Source organism: Oreochromis niloticus, linkage group LG1, assembly GCF_001858045.2.
Source record: "Oreochromis niloticus isolate F11D_XX linkage group LG1, O_niloticus_UMD_NMBU, whole genome shotgun sequence".
Classification (NCBI taxonomy): Eukaryota; Metazoa; Chordata; class Actinopteri; order Cichliformes; family Cichlidae; genus Oreochromis; species Oreochromis niloticus.
The window spans coordinates 12,476,300-12,491,108 of NC_031965.2; the positions used below are offsets into that span (position 1 = coordinate 12,476,300).

At 40.7% G+C, this 14,809-nt stretch overlaps 1 protein-coding gene across 1 annotated transcript; it reads left to right on the plus strand.

Annotated features, from left to right (window-relative positions):
- The first annotated feature begins 296 nt into the window (after positions 1 to 296).
- On the plus strand, positions 297 to 8,644 carry LOC109202258 (uncharacterized). The gene is made up of 2 exons (XM_019359329.2): positions 297 to 8,474; positions 8,558 to 8,644. The coding sequence occupies exon 1, from the start codon at positions 2,026 to 2,028 to the stop codon at positions 8,131 to 8,133; it is 6,108 nt and encodes a 2,035-aa protein (XP_019214874.1). The 5' UTR covers positions 297 to 2,025; the 3' UTR covers positions 8,134 to 8,474; positions 8,558 to 8,644.
- Positions 8,645 to 14,809: the final 6,165 nt, after the last annotated feature.

A 14,809-nucleotide genomic window follows, 5' to 3' on the forward strand; every position in this document is an offset into this window, starting at 1 on the left:
AAAAGAGCTCTGATACGATTTAGTATAAGTCTTCCATTTAAGTGTCTTTATTTTGTTTTATTTTGTTCTGTTTTACATTTATTCGCCTTCAAAATGCACTATTAGTGTGCAATTTGGTTTATTGTGTTGTATATGTTTACAAATGGTACTGAGGCAAATAAGGTCCCAGTTATTCACTTCCAAGCCAACTCCTTTTGTGAGTCTCCAAAACAAAACCTCCTTCTGAACCTAGAAAGATGTCTAGGGTCTCTATTTGAGGTGAAAGTGTACTGGTCCTGAGTAGAGGCGCTACAAATGCTTTAGTGAGTGTTTTTCATGGTTGGAGGCGAAATGGGGTTTGTGACGATATTTGAGCGTTTAATGCTATAAACACACAGACTTCCCTCCCTCTGGCATATGGATGGCTCCCAGGGACGCTTTGCATGTAAATATTCATAGTGTGATGGGATGGGCGATTAATTATTAAGTAAAGCATAGAACTGTAGTACTTGAATTTGTTTTTTATTTTCTGCACCGAGCAGAACATTCATTGGATTTTGGCTGGGGGGGGTTTCCAACTTTGTCTTGGCACTCGGCCCTTTGCGAGCTGCTCCTGCACGTGCTCTGTAACCTCCCGCCGGTCAGCTTCGCCCGGCGGGGGCTGTAACCTCTATACCTGGAAGTACTCTTGGTGTATGATTGTACTCTCCAGCCGGTAGAGCCGGGGAGCAGCTCGCCTAATTGCTTTATCACCTTTTTGGTTTCTTTCCATGTTTCTTCTTCATTCAAAACGATCCGAGCAGAACATTGAAAGAGCTCAATTTAAAAGTGTGTGTGAAATAAAGGGAAAAAGGGGCTGGAAGCTATTTTAGATAAACCTGGTCCGTAAGACGTAGTACGCGTTGAAAAGGTATTGTTGTTGTTTTATTTTTGTTGGTGGAATAAGTTGATTTTACAGCACAATAAGCAGGCTGAACTGTTCCACTATTTTGTTTCTGTTTTGTATTTCAAGCTCCTTTTGTTCTGTGTCCCTGTGCCTGCCCTGGTCCCACGTCTTTATGTTCCCTCCCTGTCGCCATGTCTTGTGTTAAGTTCATGTCTGTGCAAACCTGTTGTATTTCCTGTTTTATCTTAAGGTCTCCGTCTCATGTGAGTGTTCTCAGCTTTACGTCTGTGTCTCGTCGGCCCTGACTTCTCCCTCCTGTCTCCCAACCCATGATTACTATACTACTATACTACTTTTACTGCCTTACTTTCAGTTAATGTATTTTGTTTTGCATTATGCACATTTTATATGCCATTAGGTCATTTATTGTAACAATTCTCAAGTAGGAACTATTGTGCTACATGTTGGTTCCACTGGTGCACCTGAGGGAGATGCACACCCATGTTGATGTGAGCATGGCAAATCGAAGCGAGAGAAGCTAATTTAAGTCAGAGTAGTTCGTCTCTTAAAGTATCTGTAAAGCGCTCATTTCTGCCTCAAGGCATGGGTCAGCCAGCGAGGTATGTTTATATGTCATATAGATCATTTTATGTCTTTATTTCACTCGTCTTACTATTTCATCGAATTGTATGTTATGTTTTAGTTCAACGGTGGCGTAGTTGTGATTAAGATGAAGCTGTAACAACCCCAAGACCTTACAACGAACATTAAAGACAACTTCATGCCATCAGTAAAAGGACTCTTTATTGACGTTAAGAAGAGGTAGAAGTGATAGTCGAACTCGGACCTGCATGATTCCCGGCCCCCTGGTGGTGACATCGTGCCAATGCACCAAGGATCAAGCTGCTGTAAATGTTAATGGACACACAGGTTCACAGTTGCTTCTTCATAAAGACGTCCAGAAGCCAGACATTAAAGTTCATGTTTGGAAAGATGACACAAGGAGGGAGAAACAATAAGGAACTGTGTTAAGCCTGACAACAACAGCATCACAAGTTAGCAAGAAGGGAATTAATGCACCCAAGTTCACAATTCATTACTCAAGTCAAGTTAAAAGGAGATTTTGCATCAACAAATAAGTGCATTACAAGAAAAACAAAATGTCAGACACAAATGAGACAGAAATTGAAGTCCCCAGTGCAGAACAAGCTGCAAGGCAAGTGGATGAAAACTCTTTAGAGCAAACAGTGCAAATAGAGCAACGTAGAATTGAAAGGCCTCGCATGCTCACAGAAAAAGGAGAAGAATTCCATAAAGAAAAGTTACAAGGGCTGCAACGTCGCTTTGACAGTATTTATGACAGATGGAAAGCATTAATCAAAGTGGCAAAAAAATCTGTTATAAAAGGAGATCCAGCTGACATTCTTGAAGGTCACATGAATGTTGTACAAAGAGAAGCAGCCGAGCTTAATGATATTTATGATGAATACAGAGCAATGGATGGACCACCTCATGATATGCGTTCCAAGCTAGACAAATGCACATCAGTGACTACAGTAGTTTTGCAAAAGATCAAATGTCACATTAAAGGAGAAACTCAAGAGGAGATTGTATGGCCTGATGCAGGCTCTATATTTACATCCTCTAGCTCTGTTAGTGTCTCAGTTCATAGTCCATTTAAAGCCAATACAGTTCTCTCTAATGGTTCCTCCTCCAAAAGACAAGAAGCTGCAGCAGAGTATGAAGCCACAAAGGCTGTGCTTCAGATAATGACAGAACAAGAGAAGTACAGAGAAAGAATGCAAATGCTTGAAGAAGAAGACAAACGCATATCCGCAGAGCAAGAAGCTGCTGCAATGTCACAACGTCTTCTAGAGGAAAGGGAGGAAACTGAGCGCAAGTTACAAAGAGAAAAGGAGAAAGCGGCCGTGATAAAGAGACAACATGAGGAAAGTGCTGCAAGGAGAAAGTCAGTTGAGGACTTAAGAAGAGAAATTGAAAGATTGGAAAATCTGAAAGGACTCAAAGCAGCACAGGCAAAACTACAAGTTTATGAGGAAGACTACGTTTCAGTAAAGCAAGAAAGAGTCGCTCTAAACCCTGCAAAATTACAGGTAACAGAGTCCAAGAATACTGCTAATCAACCCTTACAACCACGAAGAGAGTTAAATGTCACTTATGAGAGCACAGGTGAGCTTGTAAAGGTTTTGGCAGAAGCGATGTCAGCTAATAGACTGCCTATTCCAGAGCCCTCGGTATTTAGTGGGGACCCACTTAAGTTTAAGCATTGGAAGGCATCCTTTCAGACTCTAATAGAGAGAAAGAACATTCCCACTGCCGAAAAGATATTTTTTCTACAGAAGTATGTTGGTGGCTGTGTTAAGGAAGCCTTAGATGGCTATTTTCTGATTGGCTCTGAAGACTCATATGAGGCAGCATGGAATATGCTCAATGAACGTTATGGAGAGCCTTTTGTCATTGCTAAGGCCTTTAGAGACAAGTTACACACCTGGCCAAAGGTCACAGGAAAGGATAGTGCAGAGCTAAGAAAGTTTGTGGACTTTTTACAAAGCTGCCAATCTGCAATGACTAATAATGAGAATCTGAACATTCTCAATGATGGCATTGAGAATCAAAGACTTGCTGCTAAACTACCAGATTGGTTAAGAAACAGGTGGAACCGAAAGGCTACAGAGTACCAGCTGGAGCACAAAAGATTCCCATGTTTCAGTTACTTTGTAACATTCCTGTCAATGGAGGCAAGTATCGCATGTAATCCCATTACATCATACCAAGCCATAAGACAAAGTGACTTTGACCAACCAAAGACAAAACCTCAACCTACACCATTTCCTAAGAGACAAGATACAGTGAAAATCTTCACAACTAACTCTACTGAAAGAAGCATGGTCTCTTGTTTTTTTTGTAAAAGAGCAGGACACGGCTTACACAAGTGTCGTAAGTTCACTGAGAAACCTGTCGCTGAGAGAGTCAAATTCATTCAAGGTGAAAAATTATGTTTTGGCTGTTTAAATAGTGGCCATCTCTCCAAGAACTGCAGCAACAAGATGACATGCAACACATGCTCAAAACGGCATCCTACATGCCTGCATGAAGAAAGACAAAAGCAAGAGACAAAGAAAGAACCGCCTAAAGAGCAACAAGTAAGTGAACTGAAGGAAACCCAGCAGCAGGTAACACAGTCACAAGACACAGTCAATGAGACCACATCTAACAGAGTGACTCATGAAAGTAAAAACACACAGACATCTGCAATAGTCCCAGTCTACGTATCCACACAAAATGAGCCAAGTAAAGAAGTACTGATCTACGCTCTGCTGGACACACAGAGTGATTCTTCATTTATTCTTAATGAAGTAGCAAATAATTTGGACACAACCAAAACTCAAGTTAAGCTCAATCTATCTACTATGTCATCCAAGAAAACCACTGTACCCTGCACAAAACTTGAAGCTCTGCAAATAAGAGGACTGTTTTCCAAGAAGAAACTCACTGTACCAGTTGTTTACACACGGGACTTTATACCCGCTAATCGTAGTCATATTCCTACTCCAGACACTGCAAGGGCATGGCCACATTTGGAGCATCTCACTGAACATATTGCCCCCCCTTTGGACTGTGAAATAGGACTCCTGTTAGGGTACAACTGCACACAAGCCTTAATGCCCAGAGAGGTCGTATGTGGTGAAGAAAACCAGCCGTACGCTCAGAGAACAGATTTGGGTTGGAGCATCATCAGCTACTGTGATTCATGTGACACGGGTAATGATGTAATTGGAGTAAGTCACCGCATCATTGTAAAACAGGTTATACCAGAGACTGAGCCACCCACAAAACTAAAGAATAAGGTTCATTACATCTGCAAGACGAAGGTAAAGGAAGTAACATTTCCAGATGTAATCAAAGCACTTGAATCAGACTTTACAGAGAGAGCAGTGGAAGAGACAAGCATTTCGCAAGAAGATGTCCGCTTTATTACAAAGCTACAAGAAGGAATAAAGCAAAAGCTAGATGGACACTATGAAATGCCACTGCCTTTCAAAAGCGACAGGCCAGATCTTCCCAATAACATGCCAAGTGCAATGCAATGTTTAAGTAGTCTCGAACGCAGATTCAAAAGGGACCAAAGGTACTACACAGACTATGCAAATTTTATGGCGAACATGATAGCATGTGGTGATGCAGAGAAAGTGCCGGAGAAAGAACTCTGTAATACCCCTGTTTGGTATATCCCCCACCATGGGGTATACCACCCTCAGAAGCCTGGCAAGATACGTGTAGTCTTTGACTGCTCTGCACAATATCAAGACACTTCGCTGAACATGCACCTGCTTACAGGGCCTGACCTCACAAACACTTTGGTGGGAGTGCTCTGTAGGTTCAGGAAGGGCTCTGTTGCTGTAATGTATGATGTGGAACGCATGTTTCACCAGTTCCATGTAACACCTCAAGACCAGGACTACTTACGCTTCCTGTGGTGGGAGCATGGTGACCTAAGCGTTCCACCCTCAGTCTTTCGAATGAAGGTTCATCTCTTTGGCGCTGCTTCTTCTCCTGGCTGTGCCAACTTTGGGTTAAAACATCTAGCCACGCAAGGTGAGGGAAAGTTCACTCCAAACACTGTAAGGTTCATTCAAAGGAACTTTTATGTAGATGATGGACTTGTTAGTGTTATGTCAGAAGCAGAAGCCATAAAACTAGTCAAAGAGGCAAGAGAACTGTGTAGCACAGGTAAACTAAGGTTACACAAGTTCGTATCAAACAGTGAAAATGTGATAAAGTCATTGCCGAGAGAAGAGTGTGCCGAAAGTATTAAGGATTTAGATCTGGTGCTTGGAGAGCCATTAATGGAAAGGGCACTTGGTGTCCAGTGGTGCATTTCTGCTGATGAGTTTCAGTTCAGAATAACTGTAAAAGACCACCCAATGACAAGAAGAGGAATCCTGCGCACAATAGCATCAGTGTATGACCCACTGGGATTTGTGGCACCGTTCATCCTAAGAGGAAAGCAAATCCTGCAACAGCTATGTCAAGAGAAGGTTGGATGGGACGAGCCACTCTCAGATGAGCTCCGCACACAGTGGGAATCCTGGCTCCTAGATCTTCAAAACCTGTCAAAGGTGAAAGTTCAAAGACATGTCTTACCTGCAAACACAGACATTGCACAGTGTGAATTACACCATTTTTCAGACGCTAGTGTGACAGGCTACGGAGAGTGTAGTTATTTAAGAACAGTAACATCAAAGGGTGACGTTCATTGTGCCCTAGTCATGGGAAAGGCACGTGTAGCCCCAACCAAGGTCACTACTGTCCCTAGACTTGAATTAACAGCTGCAGTTGTTGCAGCAAGAACAAGTGCAATGTTAAGAAATGAACTGGAGATAAGTGATCTTGAAGAACACTTCTGGACAGATTCCAAGGTAGTGTTGGGATACGTGAATAATGATGCAAAGAGATTTCACGTGTTTGTGGCAAATAGGATTCAGAGGATACGGTCACTCACAGACCCACGACAGTGGCATCATGTACCATCTGAAAGTAATCCCGCAGACCATGCATCAAGAGGACTCAGTGTCCAACAGCTACTCAACTCTAACTGGTTTAAAGGTCCAGAGTTTTTGTGGCAAAGCGAGCTACCCACTGAAAATGACAAGTTTACTGAAGTCAAGCCCAACGATCCAGAACTAAAAACAGTACATGTGTTCAACACCAAAGTAGAAGAAAGGAGAACAATACTAGAGCGTCTCACCAAATTCTCAGACTGGAGAAGAGCGGTTAAAGCTATTGCTCGTCTACAGAAATTTGTGAAGGATTTTAAAGGACTCACCCAAACAAAAGGTGAAAACACAAGTGTTGAGGACAGACAAAAGGCGGAACTGTTCATAATAAAACTTGCACAAGAAAACACATTCAGCAAAGAAATCAAGGACTTAACTAGAGGAAAGGACATTCAACTGAAGGATAAGACACACAAGCTGTACAGCCTAAGTCCATTTGTTGATGAACAGAGAGTGCTCAGGGTGGGAGGACGTTTAACAAGAGCAACTCTGCACCCATATATCAAACATCCTGCCATTATTCCCAAATCAAGTCATGTGTCGTCTTTACTTATTAAACACTACCACGAAAAGGTGCAGCATCAAGGAAGAGGAATAACTGTCAACGAGCTGCGCTCCAATGGACTATGGATCACAGGATGCAGCAATGCAGTTGCTTCTCACATCTACAAGTGCACAACCTGCAGAAAGTACAGGAGACATACTCAAGATCAACGGATGTCCGATCTACCAGAGGATAGAATGGAAACAACACCCCCATTCTCCTACTGTGGAATCGACTGTTTTGGACCTTTTTATGTAAAAGAAGGTAGAAAAGAACTTAAAAGGTATGGTCTTCTTTTCACATGTATGTGTTCTAGGGCAATACATATTGAAATGCTGGATGACCTTACCACTGATGCCTTTATGAATGCATTACGTTGTTTTATTTCTATTCGTGGACATGTAAGACAAATCAGGTGTGACCAAGGTACTAATTTTGTCGGTGCTAAGGGAGAGTTTGTGAATGCACTAAAGGATTTTGACAAAGAACAGTTGAAACAATACGGATGTGAGTTTGTTTTGAACACCCCCTCTTCAAGTCACATGGGAGGTGTTTGGGAGAGGCAAATTAGAACTATTAGAAGTGTTTTAACTTCTATTCTGGATCACACTTCTAAGAGACTTGACAGTTCCTCACTCAGAACATTTCTTTATGAAGTCATGGCTATTGTGAATAGCAGGCCATTAACAGTAGAGAACCTAAATGATCCAAATTTAGAACCTCTTACACCGAATCATATTCTCATGATGAAGTCCAGTGTTATTCTACCTCCTCCTGGTGAATTTGTGAGCCAGGACCTGTACCTAAGAAAGAGATGGCGCCAAGTTCAGTTTTTGGCCAATGAATTCTGGACAAGGTGGAAAAAGGAATACCTTCTCAATCTTCAACAGAGACAAATCTGGCAAAGAGATAAAAGGAATGCAAAGGTGAATGACATTGTTATTCTCCAAGAGGACAATTCTCCAAGGAACAAGTGGAAATTGGCAAGAGTAACAGAGGTATATCCAAGTGCAGATAGAAGAATAAGAAAGGTTAAGCTTTTGCTCAGTGATTCAACCTTGGATAAGGATGGGAAAAGGACTGTTAAACCAGTGTACCTTGATAGGCCAGTACACAAAACTGTGTTATTGCTAGAAGCAGAATAAATGCTAAAATGTAAACATGTTCCTATTATAATGTGTTCAAGTAGAAATCACAATAGTTTGTGATTTGGTGGGAGTTTTACTGCCTTACTTTCAGTTAATGTATTTTGTTTTGCATTATGCACATTTTATATGCCATTAGGTCATTTATTGTAACAATTCTCAAGTAGGAACTATTGTGCTACATGTTGGTTACACTGGTGCACCTGAGGGAGATGCACACCCATGTTGATGTGAGCATGGCAAATCGAAGCGAGAGAAGCTAATTTAAGTCAGAGAAGTTCGTCTCTTAAAGTATCTGTAAAGCGCTCATTTCTGCCTCAAGGCATGGGTCAGCCAGCGAGGTATGTTTATATGTCATATAGATCATTTTATGTCTTTATTTCACTCGTCTTACTATTTCATCGAATTGTATGTTATGTTTTAGTTCGACGGTGGCGTAGTTGTGATTAAGATGAAGCTGTAACAACCCCAAGACCTTACAACGAACATTAAAGACAACTTCATGCCATCAGTAAAAGGACTCTTTATTGACGTTAAGAAGAGGTAGAAGTGATAGTGACGATATTTGAGCGTTTAATGCTATAAACACACAGACTTCCCTCCCTCTGGCATATGGATGGCTCCCAGGGACGCTTTGCATGTAAATATTCATAGTGTGATGGGATGGGCGATTAATTATTAAGTAAAGCATAGAACTGTAGTAATTGAATTTGTTTTTTATTTTCTGCACCGAGCAGAACATTCATTGGATTTTGGCTGGGGGGGTTTCCAACTTTGTCTTGGCACTCGGCCCTTTGCGAGCTGCTCCTGCACGTGCTCTGTAACCTCCCGCCGGTCAGCTTCGCCCGGCGGGGGCTGTAACCTCTATACCTGGAAGTACTCTTGGTGTCTGATTGTACTCTCCAGCCGGTAGAGCCGGGGAGCAGCTCGCCTAATTGCTTTATCACCTTTTTGGTTTCTTTCCATGTTTCTTCTTCATTCAAAACGATCCGAGCAGAACATTGAAAGAGCTCAATTTAAAAGTGTGTGTGAAATAAAGGGAAAAAGGGGCTGGAAGCTATTTTAGATAAACCTGGTCCGTAAGACGTAGTACGCGTTGAAAAGGTATTGTTGTTGTTTTATTTTTGTTGGTGGAATAAGTTGATTTTACAGCACAATAAGGAGGCTGAACTGTTCCACTATTTTGTTTGCTGTTGGCCACCCAAGTACTGGTGAAAAGAGAGAAACAGGTCGTGTTTCATCTCGTAAAGATGACACCGCTTTCAAGAATAGCTTGAAAGTAGAAGGCCGTGTCAACTACCTCTCTCGATTCTCGTGCCAGAGAAGGTGCCGCAGTTGTGTAGTTGTAAAGTATTAAAATTAAAAGGATTAAAAGGATTAAAATGGGTAATGAAGCTTCAAAACTCACTGCTGACGAGCAGTGGTTAGGGAAAAAATGTCCAGGTGCCGGACAAATTAGTGCATGTAGATGGAGAAATCCAAAGAAAACCTAAATGTCCCACGTGGGAGGGAAAATGCATTGACTAAATTATAAGTAACCCTCCAAGCAGAAATAAATTCTGAAAAGGAAGCTAAAAAGAAAACAAAGAGTACACAAGAGTTGTAATATTTTAAAGCATGGAAAGAGGAATGAAGTGGAATAAACAAAAGGTTAAATTAAGGTTAACTTAAATTAAAGCAATGAAACAAAATTGGGAAGACAACCAAGCTGAATGAATAGAATGCGTGAAACCAGATAATTCACACAAAATATATCAAATAAAAAAGAGAGATGCATAAGGCATATTAAGGCTGTGTCATTGTTCAGCCAAGGAAAATGTCTCCAGCTTGGGAAGGTGTGAAGCTGCAGGTTCACACAGACCCGTGATGGACACATAATAAAATATAAGCTAATATACTATTGTATATTAGTAGTAAAGTAGTGTATTGTAATATACTATTGCTGTTATAAAAAAGGAAAAACAATACAATGATAACATTAATAATGACATAAGAAGAGGCACCTCAGTCAGTTATGATGTGAGGTGGAAGATTGTTGAAAGTAGTCTGATTCAAGTTTAAGGTTTGCTCACACTCAGTACAATGATATATGAGATGAAGAAAATAAGGAATTAACTACACTAATCAGGTGCATAGAGACACTTGACTTGCTTGTAAACCTGTCATCTTAGATGAGACTTTGTTAGGATGAAGAGCAAACCTATACTAACAACTAATGAGAAGCTGAATTAAATATGTGGACACTACCAAGCTAATGAGGAGCGGTGACGCGCATGGAGATGCTGGTTTTGCTCACTACAATTGTATAAATAGAGTTTGAATTCATTACTGTGGATGTACAGTGAGTGACCTCTATATATCTTGAAAAGCATGTCTGAAATACTCGTATGAAAGCATATTTTGAGTGATTCTAACTGTGTGAATGCTGTGAGTAGTAGGTTTTGAGTGATTGGGTGTGATTTGTACAAAAATAATAAAACATAAGTAATAATAACACTACAAAGGTTCATAGTGGAGTGAGTGAACAAGTGGAATTTTTGAGAGAAAAGGCAGTGTGTGTGATGATACCTGATGTCTGAAAGGGCTCCATTCAGGAGTGTGAGCGTGACATAAAGGTGTTGGTTTTAGATCAAGATTTAGTAGAATTAAAGAGGTTTTATAGACTATGAATACAAAGAGAAACAAAAGAGTTCGATTAGTCTGCAGAAACAGGAAATATGTTTGCCTGTGGAGTGTCAAGACAGCCACAGAGAGGAATAGACTCTATGAATAGAATGAATAGACAACACATACTCAAATTGTTGTGAAATTATTTCTGGAAAGAGTTAGAAGAGATAATTTGAACTTAGAACTCAGTGATATGATGCATGAATTAAACCTTATGGCAATAAACACTTGCAATGAAGAAAGCAGCTTACACTCAATTAATCTGAACGCAAAGCCTTAGGCCATAGGCAATTTGTTTTGTTTTTGTTTGTTTGTTTTGTAAGTTTGGAAAACAAATTTGGGATCATACTTGTGGATCACAGTAACATATAATGATTAGGCACATGATTTAACAATGACGAGTTTTAGAGCTGTGAGCTATGAGCTATAAGCAATGCAAAGTTTTTCCTAACTTAAAAGTTTGAAATATGTAAGATGTATGAATTCTTTGAGAAATAGGAATTGCCTAAAATGCCTTAAGTCAAAATGTAGTGTTGCATTTACAAAGAAGAAAGCGGAAGAAGCATTCAGTAACTTAAGAATAGCCTAGGACGAAACTGTGTAGGCTATGCAGTAACCACAGCAGATAGAGTTGTAGAAGCGAAACCGTTGACATCCTCACACACGCAGGCCAAGATATAAATATATACACTGACAGACAGTATGTTTTTTCAGCTGTGCAACACTTTGAGATCTTCTAAAGACACTGTTGGAAGTGTTTATATTGCCAAAACAGTTCAGAGGTCACTGAAGGCAATAACTTGGCAGACCAAAGCCGCAAAAGCAGCAGCACAACAAACTGTAGACACATTAATGTCTGACTCCTCAATGCAAATACCACTTGATGTGCTTATATACGAACAGACAGCCGCACCACCTGGAGAACAAAGGAGGTGGTTAACAGGTGGAGCAGAGCCAGAAAATGATTTGATGACTTGTAATAGCAAACCAATACTACCAAAGTCCCTACACATATCAGCAGCATTATTGTCAACAGGAGGGGGGGTAGGAGTGGTAGATAAAATTTCGGAAATTTATCGGAACATGCATGATTTGCCAAAAACATAATGCACATAATGCACACCACCTCATCCTTTTCATACAATCCACATGGGATTTATTGAGCTAAATGAAAGCCAAGGCTCAGAATACGCTCTAGTGATCATAGACATGATCTCAAAATGGCCAGAAATCTATCCAGTAGAAAAAAGGCAGATGCCAGTAGCAAAATGTTTGTGCAACCATTTTATTTCAATATATGGCATCCCCACTCTGATAAGCTCAGACAATGGGACACATTTTGTTAATGAAGTAATCAGTAAGGTCTCTGAAGCACTAGGAAATAAAACAGAGACTGAGTAAATGCCTGGAAGAAACAGGGAGACCATGGCCTGAATGTATAGGCCTGGTAAAAATGTGGATGAGACTGACACAAAGTTCTCAGAAACTCACACCTTTTGAAATCATTCACGTTAGACTATTTCCACTAGCAATCACAAGTGAACCTATAGATAAACCTATAGATAAGTCAATAAGAGAAACTACACTAGCCGAATGGATGACTAAATTACTTGAAAATAAAGAGATTGTTCTAAACAACTCTCCAGTATCTTGCAGGTTGAAACCAGGTGATCGGATCCTGATCAAAGTTATCCAAAGGAAAAATTGGAGCTCACCAAGGTGGGAAGGTCCTTATCAAGTGCTACTCACCACACCTACTGCCTGCAAAATAGCAGAAAGACCATCCTGGATCCATCAAAGCCACTGCAAAAAAGTGAGTGACAACCTAAACGTTTAGACGCCGGCACCCCTAACTCCTGGTGATCTATTGGTGGAGGGAGGGCTGATCGGGTATACCCCGCCTTCTTCTTCTTGCCAGTAGTCTACTCATCAGAGGTCACAGGTGTGTCTGGTCATCATGAAGACACTTGTCCTCCTAGTGCACTCCTGGTGAGTTTCTTAACACTCACCCGAAAGAAAGAAGATGAACAATGCATGGTATCGATATATACATCGATATAACATTTCTAAACTCTAACTACAATTGTAGGTCGCTGGTTCGAATCCGGCTCGAAGGACCAAGAAATGTCAGGAGTTTTCCTGTATTGCAACCCAGGTTGGAATAAAACGCTCAGACAGGTTACCGTGTACACGGGGAGACCCAGAGAGAGACTCTCACCCAGTGCAATAGTTGTCAGCCTTTTATTCATAGCATTCTCAGAGACGTACAGGAAGAGATAAAATAGAACTGTGCTGCAGGCTTCCTGTTGAGTCTGCACAGAGTGTAACTTCCCCATTTAAGCTGAATACTGAAAGAGCAAACACATTTAGACAATGAAATGTACTTTTAAGCATAACATAATAAAAATCCTAAAATCCTAAGAAATCCCTTAACAACGTGTATACATATACACATGCATACATCATCCAATGAGATAAAAGACCAGAATAGCTAAAACAGAATAAAAGTGGTGTCAAAGAGATCCGAAAGCCTTTGGAAATAGGTAGGTCTTCAAATTTGATTTGAAGACTTCCAAAGAGGAAGAAGATTTTATTACAGAGGAAAGAGTGTTCCAGTGTCTCGGAGCAGCAATGGAGAAAGCCCCGTCACCTCTAGATTTTAACTGGGAGCGTGGAACCAATAAAAGCATCCGACTGGAAAAACGCAGAGTTCGAGTGGGTAGGTGCAGGCTAAGGAGATTGTAACCTGGAGCCAAGCCATGGAGGGCTTTAAAAACAAATAATAAAACCTTGAAATCAATTCTATATTTAACTGGCAGCCAATGTAAAGATGTGTGTCAAAGTAATACTCTCTCTCTTTCTGGTACCCGTCAGGAGCCTTGCGGCTGCATTTTGAACAAGTTGCAGGCGGGACAGGCTTGAGACAGACGCCTAAATAGAGAGAGTTACAGTAGTCAAGACGTGATGATATGAAGGCATGGATAATGGTTTCCAGATCTTTAGGTGACAATATATTTTTGAGTTTAGAAATGCTCCTGAGTTAGAAAAAACTGCCACAAACAACTGAATTTATTTGTTTGTCCAGCTTGAGCGTAGAATTGAAAATGAAACCAAGATTTTTTACATGGGGGTGTACATTAGCTGATAGTGGGCCCAAGTCATTTCTTATGAGACTAACAGAGTCTTGCTTATCGAAAATTATGTCAGTTTTGTCGTGGTTTAGTTTGAGAAAGTTCAGACACATCCAGCAATTTATGCCGCTAAGACAACCTGAAACTAAACACTTGGTGAGAGACATGGAGCTCATCTTTCTTCCATTTTTGTTCTGCTTTCCTGCATTCCTGTCTGACGGCATGAGTGACCTTATTTAGCCAAGGCTGAGTTTTACATTTTTGCCGTCTACATTTTAGAGGAGCAACTGAGTCATGACGGTACAAGCAGAACTAAAGCATTCAAGTAGCTCAGAGTTATTGCAATGAGAACTTTCATCAAAGGCGGAGGAGGAGATGTAGCAAAGGTGGCTGAGAATTGCGATGTTATAGGTTTCAAATATAGCACTTTCAGATGTTATAGGGCGTATAAAAGAGGGGGTCCAGGTTTGTTTAGAAGATGAGTGAGGAATGGGAATATTAAACAAAATTCCCTGATCACCGAATGCTCAAATGAAAAGATGAGGTCTAGAGTGTGGCCCTGCTTGTGTGTAGGGCCATTGACAGACTGGGTCAAGTTAAATGACTCCAAGAGTTGTTAAAATTCCCTAACCAAAGGTTTGGAGGGACAACATATATGGATATTGAAGTCACCAAGGATTAGCAGCCTATCAGTGGTTGGCAATGGCACAGATAGAAAGTCAGAAAATTCCTCAATGAAATCTTTGTTAAGGTGAGGAGGTCTATATACTAGAGCACACAGTACAGGAGAAGACAGATCCAGCATAAACAGTTATAGTTCAAAACTAGTGTCGTCACTTCTGGGCAGCATTCTGCATTTAAAGTGATCTCTGAAACTT

What these genes read in the sequence shown, in the direction of transcription:
- LOC109202258 (XM_019359329.2), top strand. Translation starts at nt 2,026, where the DNA reads ATGTCAGACACAAATGAGACAGAAATTGAAGTCCCCAGTGCAGAACAA.